Source organism: Vombatus ursinus, unplaced genomic scaffold (genome assembly GCF_900497805.2).
Source record: "Vombatus ursinus unplaced genomic scaffold, bare-nosed wombat genome assembly UNPS02014872.1, whole genome shotgun sequence".
Taxonomy (NCBI): Eukaryota; Metazoa; Chordata; class Mammalia; order Diprotodontia; family Vombatidae; genus Vombatus; species Vombatus ursinus.
The window spans coordinates 6,184,405-6,205,128 of NW_020954650.1; the positions used below are offsets into that span (position 1 = coordinate 6,184,405).

A 20,724-nucleotide genomic window follows, 5' to 3' on the forward strand; every position below is an offset into this window, starting at 1 on the left:
TATTTACCAGTTCTTTGAGATAAGTGCGAATTTTGAAGAGAAAGGAGCAGGGAAGTCGTTGCTTAGGCAAATGTGATGCTCAACAACTTAATGACTTTTCTAGTCTTTGGGCTCTTTTTCATACCAAGTTTATTGCTGGCATGCATGTGATCAGGAACAGTCCTCAAACATAAAAATATTAGCAGGTTGAGTGACAGAGTCCCAACCATTTTCATACTTTGGTAGCCTCTCTTGTTGTTGTTTAGGAGGAATAAGGTTCTTACTACTTAGCATTTCATTTCTCAGGATTCTTTGCCAAAAAGACAGCAGTGAAATACAGAGGTCACTGGGTGGATCATCAACAAGGTGTTAGTAACAATTTGGCACAAGGAGCCCTAGTTGTTTCTGTAAACAAGATTTCCTTTTTTACTCCCAGTGGCTAACACTTCCAAATGGAATTCTCAGCAGGGATATAATGAGTAGTAGTCATTTGCCACCCCCTGACTATAAGGTTATTTTCATCTCAGTGATCTTGTTTTATTATGTCGTCTTAAAAAAATGGCTTGTAGACATCTTGGCAATCATCAAAACCTCTTTTCTTCTGCTTCTCTGCATATGTGTTATTTCAAATGCTTTAGACTGTGCAATACTATTTCAAATATATATCACGATGCATATCACATATCATTCATTCACTTGAACAGGAAAGGAACAATGGGTAGAATCAAATAATTTTAGATTTGGAAAGAACTTCAATGGCTATCTACTTCATCATGTATTTACTTGAACAGGAAACCCTGGCATATCAACTCTGACAAGTTTTATCCAGTGTCCATGCAAGAGAAACCTGCTACCTCCTAAGGTAGCCCATTACACTTTATGACAGCCCTACATGGTAGGAAGTTTTTCCTTAAACTGAACCAAAATCTATGTCTGTATAACTCCCACCTTTCTACTTTTTTCCTCTTGGGGCCAAGCAAAACAAGTTTAATTCTGCTTTCACATCAAAGTCTTTTAGCTACTTTATTTAAAACTCAAACCACTCACTAAAAAAAATTAAAAAACAACAACCCTACAAACTTTTTTTGTCCCCAGTACGTTTTCACTTTCCCAGCCTAAGCATCTTCAGTTTTTCCTATATCACAATCTCTACAACCCCTTACTAATCTAGTTACCCTACTCTGAACACGTTCCAGATTATCAGTGTGACTACTTAGAACTGAACAGAATATTCTGGGTAGAGTCTGAGCAGTGAGATTATCATTTCCCTTGCTTTAGATACAGTCTATGATTATATTAGCTTTTAGGCTGAGTTTTATCATGCCTTTGACTGATACTGAGCTTTGAAGTCTACTAAAGCATCAAGTTTTTTTTTTTTTTCAGATTTACTTGTCTAGATATATGCCCTCCATTCTGCACATTTGCAGTTAGTTTTTTTTTTTTTAACTTTTAAAGCATATGTCTCCATATATCCTTATTTCCTCTTATTAGATTTAACTCATCATTTCAGCCTGACAGGCTCTTCAGGTCCTGATTCTCTTGCCTAGGTTGTTGGACAGTGCATATGTTGACTAAATAAGACTGTTCCCTGGGACACTCTACTAGATAATTCCCTTTAGATTGATAGCCGTTAGCCAAAGATTAAGCAGCAATCTTTGTGTCTTATTATATTACATCTAGACCAAACTCTCTAGCTTAGGGGTTCTTGATCATTTTTGTGTCATGGACCCTTTTTGAAGTCTAGGGAAGCCTATACACCATTTTCTCAGAATAATATTTATAAAGGAATAAAATAAAATACATAACATTTTCAAGGAAACCAAAGATTAGTGAAATAAAGTTGCGATTTTTTCCCCATCCAAATTCACAGACCCCCTGAAATCTCTTCATTGACCCCCAGGTTAAAAACAACCCCACTTTCTCAAATAATTTGACCAGAATTTCATTCTTGAGAGCATCCTATTTTTCTTGGAATATGACTGCTTAGCTTTGTTGAATTTTATGTCACAAGAGCTCACAAGTTTTTTCTCTGAAGTCTTAGAAGCCTGTTCCCTCCAAATCTAGGGGATATACTACACTATGCCTAGCTTTTCTTTGGCTTAGATTTTGTAGAATTTATTGAATTTTAATATAGTTTTTATTTGGAATTACATTTTAAAAAAAAAACACACACACACACGGATAAACTCCATTTAACAAGTATTGGGACGCATTTCAGAAATCTTCCCAACAAAGCTTCATTTATTAACTCCTGATATAAGGTTTTCAATGCCAGTAGGAACCTTCACATCTGCCTGGAGCCAGGGAGTACAGATGTACTTACTATCTGTTAGAGAGATGTATGCATTTGGGGGTGGGGGGGGAGGAGGTGGGGATGGAATAAATTGTCTTCTCTTTGCTGCAGACCTACCTGAATTTCAGCATATGCAAAGCTAATTAAAAAACAAAACAAAAGAAAGGAGGAGGTCCAAGATAGACTTCATTAAAGAGCTAGTCCTGTGACTAGGGTGTCTGGCTAAAGCTAAAAGCCTTCTAAAAGCAGGATTTGAGCACCTATTTTAATAGTTCATGGGGACAACCCTCTCATTGTTAGAAAACCTGCACTTCTGACTGGAACCAGAGGAATTAAAGTGTAATTCCTTGTAGATATGCTAATCTTTTATTCTGATTGTCCAGAGAAGATTGTAAAGGCTGGAAAATGCCAACAGGGTCTGATTTCTCTGGTACCCAGGTGGTTTGGTAAGTCTGAGTGTGAGAAGGTAGGGGTAACCCAAAGCTTTAAAGCACTTTTGCATTCAAAAGCAATTGAGCCTATTTTTTTCCCAAGTATATTAAGCAACTTGTCAGTTATAATGTGACAGAAAGATTTGGGGTCCAGAGGCTTGGGTTCAAATTTCCCACTTCAGCCATAAATTTGGCATGTGAACTAGAGCATGTCAGTTCCTGGTCTAGGTCTCAGTGTCTTCTTGTTCAGCAGTTGGACCAGATAAATTCCAAAATCTCTTCTACCAAAGCATTCTTTCTGTCTATGGAAGAAATTGTGAGAAGCAAGAAGAGGTGAAGGGAACAGACACTAGAAGAAGATACTCAGGAAATGTTCTTCCTCTTCTTTTGATTTTCTCTTTCATGGAAACTTATCCTCACTCACTCACAAGTTCTTTTGCTCAGAATAAATTAATATCTGTAGTATTATAAGCAACTTTTCAGTGCTTATCTAAACAAATTGCATATGGTAACCATGGTTGATTCCAATCATAGTTGAAAAGAGCCTTAATATTCTTTATTTAAAAATGTTTTGTTAAACTATATACTAGTTTCAGATGACATGATGAACCAAAATAAGTGTTGGATAAATAAGGTGTGTCAGAATAACAGAATTTTGGAGTTGGAAGGGGCTTCAGTGGCTCTGTAGTCTGGATTTGTAGGAAAACATAACCGTAAGCATTTTCAGTTGAAGATGCCCACTAATGGGGGACTCGGTCTACAAATGATAAAAGGAAGAATTTTTAAACTCCTGAGTATTGTGGTAGGCACGGGTGATACAAAGACACAAAGGAGACAATCCCTGCTATTTACAAGGTTACGTTTTACTAGGAAGACATGTTCACAGTTAAGTAAATAAGAATCTATACACAGTGATGGGGTGAGATGGTCGATAACTACGGCTGAATCAGGGAAACCCTATTGAAAGAGTTGGTGCTTGAGCTGAGCCTTGAAGGAAACCTAGATTTCTGAGAGGCAGATGTGAAGAGCAAGAGGCAGATATGAAGAGTGGGAGCATTCCAGGCAAGGGATACAGACTGTACAGAGGCACAGTAGTAGGGGATAGAACAGCACTTAGACCAGTTTGACCTAGGTGAAGGGGTTATAGTATCTCATCACATTCTGCAGTCAGATTGTGAAGGGCTTTAAGGGCCAAGTGGGGGAGTGTGTATTTTATACTAAAGGCAATGGAGGCCCACTACAGTTTCTTGAGCAGGAGAAGTGACAAGTTCAGACCTGTGTTTTAGGTACATCAATTTAATTTAACAGCTGTCTGGAAAAGGGATTGAGAAGGGAAGGGAAACTAATTCAGGGAAACTAATTTGAAGGATGTTGACATAGTTCAGGGAAGAGGTGATGAAGACCTAGACACAGTGGCTATAGTGTGAACAGAGTGAAGGAGGCAGATTCAACAAATGCTGAGAAAGTAGGCTTGATAAAACTTGGCAAATTATTGATATGAGGGGAGGAAGAGAGTGAAGAGTCAAGTTTAGCTTCTAGACAGAGAATTAGATAACTGGAAGAATTGCAACACAGAATTAGGGAAGTTAAGAGGAGTGTTTTGGTTTTTTTTTAGGGTGGGGGAGGAAATGATAATGAATTCTTTTTTGGACATGTTGAGTTTCAGATGCTTATGGGACGTGATGACATTAGGCAGCTGGAGATATAGGATCAGAGATTTAGACTTGGTAGTAACTTAGAAGTCTTCTAGTATGATACTTTGATTTTACAAATGAAGAAACTTGGGTACAGTGTGGTAAAGTGATTTAAACATGGCTGCACAGATAGTCTTGTGACTCCATGTTCAGTGTGTTTTCCACTGCACAATCAGCTTAGGAGACAGATGAGGGTAGATATGTAAATATGGGGGTCATTTTCATAGAAATGACATTTGTAATGATGGGAAATGGAGAAGTTATTAAGAGAGTATAGGTCGGAGAGAGAAGAACCAGGGTATATACCACACATAGGAGACAGGACATGAATAATGAACCTGTACAAGAGCTTGAGAAGATGCATCCTTGACAAACTGGAATAGAATTATGAGATAACAGTGTCATGAAGACCCAGACAAGATAGACTATCCAGTAACAGGAGGTGGTTAACAGTGTGGAAATGTCAAGAAGGATGAAGACTGAGAGATGATTGCATTTAGTAAAAAAAGAGTTGAACAGTGGTGCTGGAAGCTGCATTTCAAAGACTTGTGAAGAGAATAGGAGATGAGAAAATAGGGCTAATGAATTTGGACAACTTTTTCTGAAAGATTACATCCTCTCAGCTCACTCTACTTTTGGATAGTGTTACTTCTTAGGAAGCTTTTTTCTTAATTCAAAGCTAAATTTATTTCTTTACAGTTTCTACCCATTACTCCTGTTTCTACCCCTTGGGTCTGAGCAAGACAAGTTTAATCCTTCTTTCACATGACAGCCCTGCAAATACTTAAAGACCACTATCATATCCAACTTCCTTTTCCCTCCTTCTCCATTCCCACCCACTCTTCTTTTCTCCATGGATTCAAGACCCTTCACCATCCTGTTTTCTCTCATGCCATACCTCCTTTTGAGTATTCTTCAGATTGTCAGTATCTTTCCTTAAACTGTGGCAATTATCATTAGACACTTCAGATATTGTCTGATTGGGCAGAATAAAAATGGACTATCAAATTCCATATTCCTGGAAGCTATGTTTCTTTTAATGCATCTAAAAATCCCATTAGTTTTGGTTGTTGTTATCATATCACACTGGTGAGCTTGCATTTCAGTGACAAAAATCTTTTTCAGACAAACTAGTCTAATCCTACGTCAAGACAATTTTTGAACTCAGATGTAAGACTTATCATTTGTACCTATTAAGATTCTTTTTAATGCATTAAGCCTAGTATTCTTTTTGTGGATCCTGACTGTAATTTCCATGTTAGTGGTCCTTCTTAGGTTTGCATCATCAGCAAAATCTGTTAAGCTTGCCATCTGTGCCTTCATCAGAATTATTTATAAAAATAATAAAAAATACAAAGCTGGGGAAAGATCCTTTGAATACTCTTCTAGATACCTTTTCCCCAGTAGAAATGAGGAGTTAATGGCTGCTCCTGGAATTTAGCCATTCAACCAGTGCTGAATACATCTAGTGGACAGGGCCCTGGACTTAGGAAGACTTAGATTGAAGTGTTGCCTTAGACATTTGCTATTTGCATGACCCACTTAAATTTCTTTTTATCAGTTTTTTCATCTTTAAAATGAAAGGGTTGGACTTGATGACCTTTAAGGATCCCTTCTGGCTTTAAATCTTTGATCTCATGGTCCTACTATATCATCTAATGCACATCTTTTCCACATAAATTCTGTGAGATAGTTTATGAGGAGTTTCAATACGATGTCCTTTTGTATTTATTTTTAAAGATTTGAAAAGTAGTGACTGTTGAAGGGGATTATTGAAAGGAATGTGCTGTAAGTGTTATTTCACCTTTTAGGAATTTTTATGCTGTCAAGATCAGTTTGCAAAATGGGTGACCAAAATAGCACTCTTCTATATTTCTTTTGAAAATCCCAGCAGACACTAATAAGAATATCCTCTTAAAGATGATTTTTTAAAAAGTGGGCCCTCAGTTTATGATGGTAATAATGATAAACTCCTTTCTTAGATCCCATCAACACACTACTCTTGATTGTAAAAAACTTTACTGATTTTTGTTATATTTTTTCTTAAATTTATAGGCACAGGTACCTTTGGACGAGTTCACCTAGTGAAAGAAAGAACAGCCAAACATTATTTTGCATTGAAGGTAATGAGCATTCCAGATGTCATTCGGCTAAAACAAGAGCAGCATGTGCACAATGAAAAGTCAGTCCTGAAAGAAGTCAACCATCCATTTCTGATCAGATTGTAAGTCTTCCCCCCACTCCCCCCCATTTAGGGGTTTTGCGTGTGCGCGTGTGTGTGTATGTGTGTGTTTTCATCTGTTAATTAACTGTGTTCTATAACAAACGTAAAAATATGTGAATCCTGATTATTTAATAATAACCACTGAAATAAAATCAATTCCTAATTATGAATAACATCTAGACCATCATAGGCTAGACCCTGAACACTGACTGGCTACTGCAGTCAGTGGGGCCATAGTTCTGCTTTTAGCCGGAGGGAACTTACCTCCTCCTATGGCTGGATTTAATTAAAATCACAGACTGTTCAAACTAACAAGTAAGGACCTTACCAGTTATCTAGTTCATTTTCCTTATCACACAAATAAGGTGACTTCTTCAAGGTCACATGGTAAATTAGTAGCAAAAGTAACTCTCCTGACCCCTGGTCCGATTCTTACCATACTTCACAATGATCACAGCAAAGGAATTACATGCACTTGATAGCTATATTCTTTTTGGCCTGTTTCCACAGCCCATTACTAGTTGAGAGCCTTGACTTGACTCCTTGATGTGAGCTTCTGAACTATCTGGGATGCTGGTTATCTACATTAATGCTTGCTTCTACTGGCACAGATCATCAAGAGTTAATGTGGCTATATAGTACTTTTCCTTCAAGGAGTTATATAGTGCATGTTTATTAGGTATGTAAGTGTAGGTGGAATTCCCGTTTTGAGTCATGGAAACTGGAGCAGTGAGTTCTTAAGGGAATTGCCCAAACTCACTCATCAGCTTCTGGATTCTCATTAGACTATTGCTATAAAGCACTTCTGGGTAACAGAGAAATTATTGCATTAAAAATTTCCATAAGAAATTAAAGATTCACATTTTATGGTATAACAGAAAATAACTATTTTGGGAAAGGTCTTTCTTTTGTACTAGTTAGCTATACTTTTAAACCATTTTAATGTAATGGATTCTTAGGTCCTCTATATGATATTTCCATTTACTAACACTGTCTACTAACACTGTACTAGACCGTCTATGTTATACCTAGAAGTTTGTTGTATTTGATAGTACTTACTCTGAAAAAGGGCTGTGTTTTAAAAAAAAGTGTTCTGCAGATAAGTGATTTGGAACTTGGAATGCATTTTCACCCAGAAACACACAAACACAATAGAGAATAATGATTAAGTCTCCAGGCTAGCCTACAAAACCTTATTTAACCCATAATGTAGCTAAATTTCTAGTATGTTAATAATGAAAAAAATGGAGAACAATGTTTTGTAATACTAGTAATTAAATTAAAGAGAAAAATATGAATTTAAATAAGATTTTTAAAAAACTTACCCATTGGCACTATAGGAAAAGCAAATTTAATTAGAAGAGGAAACAATAGATTGAGTCTTTTGTAGAAATCCTGTAATGGGCTAATGGACATTGTCAGGAATTTTAGAGGTTTATGGTACTGAAGAATATTTATATTTGATTTGACTTCAAAATGAATTATTTTCTTTTTTTCTCAATACTGACATGCTACTACATGTTCAGTCCCTATTAAGAGGCTTTGTTTAGTTGTTTGTTTTGCTAATAGAACAATAAAAAAGACAAAAAGAGAGCTTTAAAAAAATTTTTAACAAACAAATACATTTTTTAAAAACAAATTTTAATTTTTTAAAAACAAATCTTGCCCTTCCCCCAAGTATATCAGGCTAAAAGTTGAAAGAGAGAAAAAGAACAAGAATGGAATAAAAACAAATGTGTACATTTGTGGGGTGGGGGTAGAGTTTATTAGACTCTAAATCATGAATCATGGAGGAAAAATGTTGTGCAGTGTGCATGGAGGAGAAAGGGAAGACGGATTGGCTATATTAGTCGCTGCCAGGATATGGGCTTGATTGCTACATAGAGGGAGAAGAGTTAGGCTATGAGTCCTCAGAGGCAGTGAAGGGAGAGGGACGTGTTCTACAGTTGTCTTTTAGGATCATAGATGTATAGCTTGAAGACACTTGAAAGGCTACTTAATCCCCTCATTTTATAGATAATGAAACTGAGGCTCAGCCAGGGTAGCTAAGTGAACTGCCCAAAGTCAAATAGGTAGGAAAATTATTTGAACCCAGATCTTTTTGCTTCAATGCTCTTTGTAAAGTATCAGACTCTCCCATTATGTTGTTTTACAAAGCATGTGCTTATATTTGTTAAAATGCCCATTTACTTATGTTTTGGGGTGATAGAATTTGTTGTCTGGTAGCTTATGTTTGAATATAATGTTAATTTATTTTTAGTATCTGTCAGGGAAAGGGGAATGTATATGCTGTTTTATATATAGGTTGAGCTAATTAAATTTTAAAGTCAGCTGATGAGTGTGGAAGAACACCAGGAAATTTTGTGTCAGGTAGAGACTGTATAAAAGAGTAATGTGTTTAGTCTCCATCTAGTGTAAGAGACCTTCTAACGCTATTAGCAAACTGACTAAACTTTTCTACTTTGGGAAAATCTAAGGGGAGCTCATGTTTAAAAGTGAGAAAAAAATGTTATTGGAAGTATCCAAGGAAATCTTAGCATCAGTCAAAAGAAAATATTTAAGCACTGATGGCAAAAATCCATGTTTTTAGTGACAAATAATATATTAATTTCTCTCTGTTGATTTTGATGAGCATAAATCTATAAAAGCAAGCATTTTATTCTGTCATTCACTCCAGAAATGTAATGGCATTTAATTAAAAAAAATTAGTTCTTTAGTATTTGTCATCATAGGGTACATTGGAATCCAGTTTAGAGATTTACAATGAAACATGATTTTCTGAGTGAGCTTTAAAAAAAAAACCCACGAAATACATTTTGCATATTCATGCAACTGCTGAAAGTAGAGTACTAGAAATTTTCTGTCACATAATTTTTAAAAGTTGAGTTTTATTGATTACTTGAAAAAAATCATAGCCATTCCCCTACCCACCTACCCACCCAATTTCATGAGCCATCCTTTGTAGGTATGGAAAGTAAACCCAAAACCAAAACAAAACAAAAAACAAAAACAAACAAAAAAACCTGACAGTGTTTCTATCTGTATACCCACCATTCCACAGTCATAGTTCCTAAACTCTCTAACAAAAGCAAGGGATGTATTTCTCTTTCTTCTCTGGAGCTACCATTGGTCATGATACTTAAACAGCATTCATTTTAGTGTTCTTTTTTGCATACATTACTATAGTTGCTATGTATGTTGTTTTCCTGGTTCTACTTTCTTCATTCTCAATCCTATTCTCTCACCTGAGCTATATTTCCATGTCATCAATTTCATATTGAACTTTTCAAAATAGATGTTATGGAGACATTTCACATACGATCATAACAGAGCTTATTATCTTTTCTCCAAAACCTTCTTTCTTCTAAACTTCTGCATTAATGTTGAAGGCACCACTATTCTTTCATATTCTCAGGTTATTAAACTCAGCCTTATCCTTGACTCTTAACCCTTCTTCACCCCACATATCTATGCATTCAGTTACCAAATCTTGCCATCTCTTCCTCCACATCATTTCTCCCATTCAACCCCATCTCTTTCATTCACACAGCTACCAACCTTAGTTCGGGCCCTCATCACCTCTCACCTTCATTATTTTCTCCTAATTGATCTCCCAACCTAAAGTTTCTGCACATTCCACTCCATCCTCCATGCTGATAAAGTGATTTTCTTTCAGTACAGATCTGACCATGTCACCTACTCAATTGACTTTAGTGGTTTCCTGTTTCCTCTAGAATAATAGAGAAAACACCTTTGTTTAACTTTTAAAATCCTTCAGAAACTGCCTGCTTTGTTGAACATTACTTTTTTCCCCCACCCCACCCCCAACATTTAGTTATCTTGCCAAATAGGTCTTCTTTTTGTTCCTTACATACTATGCCTTACCTTATATCTCCATGTGCTGGCCTCCTCCCCATCCCTGGAATGTATTCTTTCCTCATTTCTGCTTAGTAGAATCCTTCTTTTCCTTCAAAACAAATGAAGCCTTTTCTCATCCTTTAAACTGTTAGTGCCCTCTCTCTCAAGCTACCTTGTATTTATCTTCTTTATATTTATGTACATGTGTGTGTTCTTTCCCCTGTTTGAGGGAAGAGATTGTTTTATTCTTTTACTTGTAATCACAAGCACATAGTAATCAATAAATGCTTATTGATTGCATCAGTTCATAGATTTTCCCCTCATGTTTTTCTATTTCCCATGTTAGTTGTTCTTTACTACACAGTGGTTTTCAATATGTGCATATATTATAATTTATTTAGTCACTCCCCAAATGATGGGAACCCACTAGTGTAGAATTTTTTAAAAATTTGTTTTGTTTGTTTATTATGCTACTACAAAAAGTGCTGCTATGAAAATTTTGACATCCATGAGATTATTGTGTCTTGGACCTTCTTGAGGTTTATATTCAGAAACGGGATTTTTTTAGTAATTTATTGGTTTTTTTCCACATAAATTGCTTTCTGGAATGGTGAGACCAGTTTACAGTGTGTTAGCATGCTTGTCTTTCCACAACCTCTCCAGCATTGACTAGTTCTATCTTTTGTCATCTTTGCCAATTTTCTGGACATCAGTTGAAACCACAAGTGTTTTGTTTAGCATTTTTCTTATTAGTGATTTGAAACAGCCTTTCATGTGATTGTTGTTGTTTTGCAATTCTTTTGAAAACTTCATTTCCTTTGACCACTTCTCCACTGGGGAATGGCTGGCTATTGGTATTATATAGGGACTTGGCACAAATACCTATCTTGGATAATACCCTATTATCAGAGATAATTGACAAAAATATTTTTCCTCTTGACAGTTTTTCTTCTGATCCTAGTTGTATTGATATTCTGTGCAAAAACTTTTAATTTAATTCCTTTGTTCTTCATTTCAGAATGAAAGATGAGCAGTGTAGTTCCTACCCTTCACCTATCTCACCCTTTTTGCAGAAAAAGGGTCTTGGAAGCTAAGCTCTAGAAGCTGAGCCTGAAGCTATAACATAGCAATTGATGCCTTGAAGTCCTCCTCCATAAGGAGGAATTATACAGCCAGAAAGCTGCATGTCTTTGTAGCTCTTTGGGAGAGAGGCTAGAGTTCTACAATGTATCTTTGTCATGTAAATTTTAGCTAGAATGTTAGCTAACTGAAGGAAGGGTAATGCTGTTAGAGCAGTTCCAGTGTATTTTTTATTCCCCCACCCCCCCCCCAACGTTTAGTTATCTTGCCAAATAGGTCTTCTTTTTGTTCCTTACGTACTATGCCTTACCTTATATCTCCATGTGCTGGCCTCCTCCCCATCCCTGGAATGTATTCTTTCCTCATTTCTGCTTAGTAGAATCCTTCTTTTCCTTCAAAACAAATGAAGCCTTTTCTTTCAGAATGAAAGGGGCATCTCTTTTTAAAAATGTGAACTGGCTTATCAGATCTCCATTTCAAAGTTATCTTGACGTATTTTATTGGCTTAAGTTTCACTCTGTACTAAATTCTAAAAATTTCTACTTTGTAAAGTCTGTATAGCAGTCAGCTATATTGAGCTGTATAAAGCACTTTGGGCGGTAGAGAAGTTCTAAGTTTTCTTGGATTATTGAATCTTAGTAGCTTGGTAGCTTGACATAAACTGAAAGGAAACTCCAGTCCAACATCCTCATTTTATAGATGTTAAAGCAGAGACAGATTAAAAGATGTGCCCCGAATCACACATATTAGTGGGAAGAATTGATATTTGAACCAAGATTCTCTGACTCCAAGTAGGATTTATCACACTGATACTTAGGGATGAAAAAGGGAATCCCTTTTTTTTTTAAAAGATTCAATAATTTAATTAGCTTGCTAATGTATAGGATATGGCTCTGGGTTGGGGGAGGGTGAATACAGGAGAAAATGAAGGCAATGTAAAAAACAATTATTTTTTAAAAAACAAGTCAATAAATAGTTTTCAAAGTTAAATATGTTCATTTAATTGAATATTTGGCTATATTTGAATATATTTCCTATGTAGGATGTGTGTTAACAGACCAGATCCTTTCTGATGATAATGGTGTTTCTTGGGTGCCTTAATTTTAGAGGAGTGTTAAAGTCTTTTAGGACACTATGTGACACACTGTAATAATTATTTAAGAAATGGTGTTCTAGAGGCTTATATGAATTTATAAAAATGAAAATATATGTTAGATGTAAGTTTATTGACGTTTGCCAGTGTTCACATGAAAAATCCAAATGAAAGACATTAATTTTTACAAATTGTTTTGTTGCAGAAGTGTAGTGCTTAGCTATGTGCATGTCATTCAAATTTAGAAAATTATAGTACAAGTTTTATTTTTACATAAAGACATTTTTCTAGGTGAAAACGAGTATATTTTTAAAATTTGTTACCCCACCCTTCCTAAAGTATATGTGTCTGTTGGATGTTGTTGTGGTTTGTTTTTCTCTTCCCCTTCTCTGATCTCTCTTCCTGTCTCTGAACTTAGTCTTAAAAAGTGTCTCAAAGGTTCCTCTACTCCTGCAAAAGTTCAATGGCCTTCTCCTCTGACCTCCTCTTGTCACTTAACTACTGTCAAGTCTAAAGTACAATTTCTATCTTGTCATTTTCTATAGTGTACAATTACAGGCTTAAAAAAAATCTCTGTTCTTTGAAATGATTTAGTTGTTTCACATAAGCTTGATCACAGGACATCAAGAATCGGGAGGAAGGAAGAAGTAAAGTCAGTTGCACTTAACAGAGAGTCCAGGGAGAACATCTTGACATGGGCAACTATCCTTAGAATTCTCCTGAAGCAAACAAAGAATTCTGCGAGGCATAAAATTTTCTTATCCTTTCCTAGAATGTCTTGTCATTTTTTGAGGAGGGGACACTTCTTACTCTGTTCTTCATTTTTTCTAGGCTGAAATCCACTTCTATTTCTGATTTGATTGACGCACACCCAGCTCTAGAAGGAAATAGTGCTAAAGCTTTGTTTCTTAAATCTTTATCTTAGGAACATGAAGATTTGGTGTTACTTTGAAGTAACTTTATTCTCCTCTATAAAAGTGTACACACTTTGGAGGAAGAGAACACTTTGTTTGTTTTTGTTTTGTTTGTTTTGTGTGTTTGTTTTGTTGCTTTTATGGGAGACAGGGAAGAGAATTCTCCCAAGCCCATTTTTTATTTTTATCATCATTTTGTGTACTTGTGGAGAGCATCCCTATTTGGTGTTTATGCCACCTTTGCCTTAAGGGAATCTTGCTTCTTTTTATTAATGTTTTTTCAAGATTCAGGTATTCTGATTTTGGTCTTTCTTTAATCACTTAAAGGCTACAATTAAATGAGATATAGAAGTGTATCTTTTTTGGCCTATATTATATCTTGCCATAAGAATGATGATTTTCAGAATAGTAAGAAAGTAAGACAACCATAGTGACTTGCCATAACTACTTAAGGCAGATGATTTAAACATGTTCTTTGTTGGACCAAAAATACATACTTTATTGACTTCCTTTCATTTCAAACACCCACATATCAGGTGTCTTCGTTTCGAGGCAGAGAAAGATAATGCTTTATCAGTAAATAAAAATCTCCCTACAAACCTAAAATAGCATTTGAGTTCTGGATTTTTTTGACAGATGATGAGATATTGGAGTAAAGACTGTCCTTTTACAGCTATATCTACTCTAAACTCTTATCAGTATCATTGCTCGTTGCAGGCAAAGAAACCCAGATGCCTTTTTTCTACTCATCAGTTCTAGCAGGTGACTTGGTTATTTGGTTAATAAAAAAAAGTAGGAAAGAGGACTAGTTTGCTATAAGTAACTGTCCTCCTCTAGTTCTAAATAATGATGAGATTAAAGTTTTAGATCTCATGTCATTACTACTATGAAGGCTCAACAGCCTATATACTTAGAATGCAAAATTTTTCCACATGCTTTTGCTTTCCGTTCCCATGATACCTGATCCTTTCACCATTTTCTATATGGGATGATCACCTTATAGACCAAAACAATTAATTTAGCATCAGTTTGGCTGTTTCTGCAGGAGTGAAACCTAGAATTACTTGATCTTATCTACAAGTACCATGATTTAATTTAAACTGGACCCAAAAACTATAAGGTGGTTATATCCTGCTAACTTGTTAGCTAAAGAACTGGAATTTAAGAATACCTCAAAGGAATAAGCTGTTTTAATTAATACAGCACATTTTTTTAAAATCATAAAGCAAAGGAATTAGAGATAGGATAAATTTTTTTGATTTCATTTCATGTGCCTGATTCTTCCAGTGTTTTTTTTTTACGTTGAACTCCCTATGTGAGCTCTGATGATGAAAAGGCTCAGAGGAGACATGTATTATCTCCATATATTTGAATGTAAGCAAGTTTATCCTTGTTTAATTCTTTACCATTGTTCATTCATGTTTACTTTTTTATATTTCTATTCCCTTGTGTTTGAACTCCCAAGTCTCTTTGCTTTTCTGATCTTTTTATGAAACATGCTTGGAAGTCCTCTGTTTCATTAAAAAATCCGCTTCTTCCCTGTGCGGCATCATACTCAGGTTTACTGGGGAAGTAATTCTTGACTGTATGCCCATATCGTTTCCCTTCTGGAATATCATATTCAAAGTTTTTTTTCCTTTATGGTGGTGGCTACTAAATCAAAGCCAACTCTGGCACCTTGGTCCTTGAATTCTTTCTTTCTAATTTTTTGCAGTATTTTTTCTTTCACTTGGAAGGTCTGAATTTTGGTTATGATATTCCTGGGAGTTTTCATTTGGGGATTTCTTTCAGGAGGTGAGTGGTAGATTTTTTCTATTTCTACTTTGTTCTCTGGTCAATTTTCTTTTAAGATTTTTTTGAAATAAAATATTAAGACTATTTTTTTTTTCTTTTGGTCCTGGTGTTTAGGTAGTTCAATGAGTCTTAAATTTTTTCTCCTTAATCTGTTTTCCAGGTCAGTTGTTTTTGCTATGATATCTTACATTTTCTTCTATTTTCAGCTTTTTGATTTGGTTGTAATATTTCTTGATTCCTCATAGAGACATTGGCTTCTATTTGGTCCATTCAGATTTTCAGAGATTTTGTTGCTTAGGCAAGGTTTTGTACTTTTTGTGCCATCTTGTTAATTTCCTTTTTGATTTTTTCCTTCATAACTCACATTTCTTTTTCAATTTTTTTCTGAAGTGCTCTCATTCCATTTATAAAAAGATTAATTTTTTTTTTCTTTTAACTCTTGCTTCATTTCTTCTAGGAATTTTAGTAGAGTTTGTGCTCAAGCTGTGTTTTGATATGAGGCATTGCATGTAGATGTTTTGGAGTCATTATCTTTTTCTAGGCTTGTGTCTGAAACTTCCCTGCCACCATAATAGCTCATTATGATGGGGTTCTTTGTTTGTTTGTTTGTTTCATTGTGCATTCTTCCAGACTACTTCTTGATTTTGAACTTGATGTTACATCTGGACTCTGTGGCATTTCTGAGGGGCAGGTCTGGACTGGTCTTGTTGCTGTTTTCTTGGGGTATTGAGTATTATTCCTGAATCACAGGGACAATGCATCTGAAGTAATCTAGGACAAAGACAGATTGCTGCCCTCTCTCCCCGATCTGAGTTTTGCAGGTTCAGAACCTGGGTTTGAGGCTTTGCAAGAGTAGTTTGTTGTTGGCCTTCATCCCTGTCAGCCAGGTGAAGAGTTCTGTTGGCTTTGGGCAGCAGAATTTTTGGTTCTCTTTTGGTCCAAGATTATTGCCCTGGCTACTCTTCTGCAGGCTGGGCTAGACTGGAAGTGAGACCCTGTTTCCCCTGGGTTCAGTATCTTAAGGCTGGCTTCTAAATTTCCTGCTTTATCCGTACAAAGCCCAGGACCTCCTTACCCAGGAATGCTATTTTTTTGTACAGGTCCCCTTCTCAGTTTGACCTGGATCTGTGACCCAGAACTGGGTAGGTAGTTGGTTACAAAGCTGCCAGTTCATACCTGTCTCCACTGTTGTGCTCTAGTATGGGTCTAGGTCTGAGACCTCCTCTAGCCCAGCTGCACAGCCTTTCCTTGGGGACTGAAGAGTCCACACTTCAGGTTTTTTGACTCAGCCTATCCCCAATGTCCTCAGACCTCCCTGTCTGTCTCTTTATGCTGATATGGGCTGTGTACAGGACTTATGATTTGTTTTTTTTTTTTTCTGGATTTCCCCATCAAAATTCATTTTGGTTCATATTCTAGATCTGTCAGAAGGATGAGATCTCACTGCACTGCTTCCTATCACTCACTCTCCCACTTTCTCCCCCATTAGACTTTTCTTTCTTGTGTTAAAAGAAGCTAAATAAGTCATTGTCTCTACTTGGAGAAATTAGCATATGGATCTCTTTTGAGTGAACAGTCAAATGAGTTCTTTAGGTTAAATGAAATGTCGCTCTGGAGGAGTATCTATTTATCCTCCTCTCTTTTAGAATGACAGAAAAAGAATTATTTTCCTTTCTGTTTAGCTTCCCTAGCATTTAATAGGGAAAGAATGTCCTAGTCCAGTATTTCCCAGGAAGCTGGAGGTAATCTTCTTTCTACTTGTTTAAAAAAAAAAAAAAAGGAAATAATCTCTCTCCCTACCCCCATAACCCCTTTCCTGCCCTGAAGTAGAATTTATGAGAAAGAAGAAAACTGCATAATATCTGCTCCCACTCTTAGGAACAGGACAAAGAAGTTTTGAAAAATGTTTGGGGGATCTTATTGCAAACTTTGTGGTTTCTAGTGGCAGAAAGAAAGATGCATCTTTTATTCTTTGTGATAATCTCCTTAATGAATACTATACCATCATAGAATTTTAGAATTAAAAGGATTCTGATAAATAATCTTGCCCAACTCTCACCTGATACACAAATACGCAAATTACAGAAACTCAAAAAATGGTCTTCTAGCCTCTGCTTGAATACCTTCCAGCATAGAAATTCATTTTGTCTTGACATAGCCAGTTCCATCGAGTTATCAATGCATTTAGTAGTGTTTGGTAAATATTGCTATCTTAACTAATCTAATCTCAGTTGTCATAGGCCAAACATAAGAAAAAGTGGAAAATGTATTAATATACTGCTAGAGATTGGTGGAACAGGCTTAAAGTTTTGATGTGAATTATGTAGTGATTGATAGAGTACAGATTATATTTTCATTCTTCAATGAGTTTTTTAGTTCTGGCAGTGTAGAGAATGTATAGATTTGCCTTAGAGGTCATTTATCTTGTAAGGCACGCCATTGAGTTTACTTCTGTATTTTGCCTGAATGATCTGAGTATCTCATGTTAAGTTAATAACTGACATTAATCCTAGTAATAAAGTAATTTTCACTGAAAATTTCAAAATATTTTTTGAAAATATTAATATTATATTTTCAATTTTTACCAAATGCTACTTTGGTAACTGAATTATCTACTTTAGTGTCTGGTTAGTCCCAAATCGGGTTAAATCTAGAACCTATAAATTTCAAATGAAAATTAAACCATTATTAATTTTCAGAATATCTAAACTGTAAACACTTAAATTCTTGCTGCTTGAATAATAATCAGCTTTTTATAAATCATATTGATGTAATAAAAGTATGCTTAAGGTTTTACAGAATTGCCAGATTTAAATTTCAGAGTTAGATGAGACCAACAGAAGCTGACATATAAAAGGATTGATTCTAATTTCAGAACACAACTGATTTATATAGCACTTTAAGATTTGCAGAGCATTTTATATATGCATTAGTTTCATTTGAGCTTTATTGTTTTTATTAGTCATTTTGGTCATATCTGACTCTTCATGACCCCATTTTTGGATTTTATTGACAAAGATACTAGAGTGGCTTGCTGTTTGCTTCTCCAGCTTATTTACAGATAAGGAACTGAGGCAAACAGAGTGAAGTGACTTGCCCAGGGTCACACAGCTAGTAAATGTCTGATGTGGGATTTGAACTGAGGAAGAGGAGTCTTCCTGACTCCAAGAATGACACTCTTATTTACTGTGCTACCTAGATTTATAGTAACCTTAGAAGGCAGATACCATTATTCTCATTTTACAGATGAGGAAACTGAAGCTCAAAAGGGACTTGCTTATGGTCACAAAGCTAATAATGATTTGAAACTAAGTCTTCTAACTTGAAGTGTAGTACTCTGTTTACTATTCTATGTCACCTTTTAAAATCTTAAAACTTTTTATTTATATTGCCCTTTAAGATCTCAAGTGAGGGGGGAACCCATTACCCACTGAAATAGTCCATCTCACTTATGAATAGCTCTGATTCTTAAAAAAAAAAGGTTTTTCTTTTCACAAATCCTAAATTTGGCTCTTTTCAATGCCTAGTTCAGCCCTTTGTGGCCAGGCAGATATGTCACCTGCGGCATCCACCCCATCCCCGAATACTTGTGGATAGCTGTCATCCCCCTCATCCCATATCTTCTTTCCTGTTAGCTAAACATCCTTACTTCCTTTGACTAGTTTTCATGTGGCTTGAACTCTAGGATCTTTACCATAATGATTGTTCTTCTCTGGATATGGTCCACCTTATCATTTCCCTTTCTAACATATTTCATCTAGAAATGAGCACAGTGCTTCAAGTAAGGTCTGACCAGTGATACAGTGGGATTTTCCTACACTTGGACAACATGAATTTCTTAGTGTGACTTAAGATTGTGTTAGGTTTCTTGGCTTCCTTATTCATGTTGTTATACTGTTCTCATATAGTCCACTTAAACCTTCAGGTGTTTTCTCAGAAAGAAATGTTGTCTAGCTCTATCTCTGCCATTTAAATGAAGTTGTTTTTTTTTTTTTTAATTCAAGTATAGCACTTAGCATTTATGCTTGTTAAAATCCATTAAATTATATTTGGTCCAGTGTTTTAGCCTGTCCACATTAACTTCTTTAGATACATCTCCTTTTTGCACCTCATCAAAATTATTTCTCTTTGTGTTTTCATAATTTCATTCTTGAAAGCTTCTAATCACTCATGGGTTGACCTCTCCTGTAGAATTTTAGTGATAGGATTCTATTTATTTTTTGAACCCTTTGAAATCTGCTCCTCCAAAATATATAGGGTATGTCAGATGAAGACTAACTTTCTTCTCTTTTTTCATAAATAAATTGTTGTCTTCCCCATTAGAGTATTAGTGCCTTTGGGTAAGAATTATTATTATTATTATTTTTTTGTTAACTACTCTGCCTCAAGTCTTTCTTTAGGGGCAGCTAGGTGGCAGTGGATAGAGCCCTGGCCCTGAAGTCAGTAGTACCTGAGTTCATATCTGGCCTCAGATCAAATACTTGACACTTACTAGCTATGTGACCCTGGGCAAGTCACTTAACCCCAATTGCCTAAAGAAATAAAAATTTAAAAAAACAAATCAAGTCTTTCTTTACTCCAGTCCATCCTCTCCTGATCTGCCATAGTTATTTTCCTAAAGCACAGATATTACTTTGTCACCTTACCAAAATAAACTGTTATAAGTAGAGATAAAATAGCACTATCAGCCATGATTATAACTGAATTTTAAGTGGCATGATATAATTTATAAGGGAGATGAGTGAGAGCTGTATAATTTTAGAGCTGTAAGACCTCAAAGATTTTTCATTCAAAACCCTTCATTTTATAGGTGAGGAAAATGAGGTTCACTTGGGTTTATAAACTGGCCCAGATCACACTTAGTGCCAGAGTCAGAACTAGAATCCCTTGGCTACCTGTACCAATTTATTTATAGTAATAATGATGATACCTTACATTTATAAATTGCTATAAAACTGCCTTTCATGTACATTCATCTCATTTGTTTCTCAGTAATCTTGTTAGGTAAGCAGGACAGCTGTTATTCCTATTTTGCAGACTGGGAAACAGAGGTTCAAAAAGTTTAATTGTCTTGCTCAAGGTCCAATGACAGAGCTACAACTCAAACCCAGTACATTTGACTGCAGGTCTACTGTCCTTTCCTTCCTTGGCTCTGAGTTTGAGACATCTGTATACAGTTTGACCCAGTATCATCATTAGGAATCAAATACTCCTGTTATTCTTCTAATCTTGAAAGCTTTATAACTCTGTTATTCTATCCTCCTAAGCCACATTCATGGTTTCTTTCACTGATATTACCTTTAAGATGCTTCACCTTTATTCATTATCTCTCTTCTGCCCCTGTAGCATGATGTAAAGAATTCA

General features: G+C 35.7%; 1 protein-coding gene across 3 annotated transcripts in view; it reads left to right on the forward strand.

Moving 5' to 3' along the window:
- The window catches only part of PRKX (protein kinase X-linked), a 136,127-nt gene that overhangs the window by 64,310 nt on the left and 51,093 nt on the right, over positions 1-20,724 (forward strand). For all 3 annotated transcript variants that reach the window (XM_027842426.1, XM_027842427.1, XM_027842428.1), the window contains exon 2: positions 6,453-6,621. In XM_027842426.1, the coding sequence (XP_027698227.1) occupies positions 6,453-6,621 (169 nt within the window). The remainder of the gene's footprint in view (positions 1-6,452; positions 6,622-20,724) is intronic.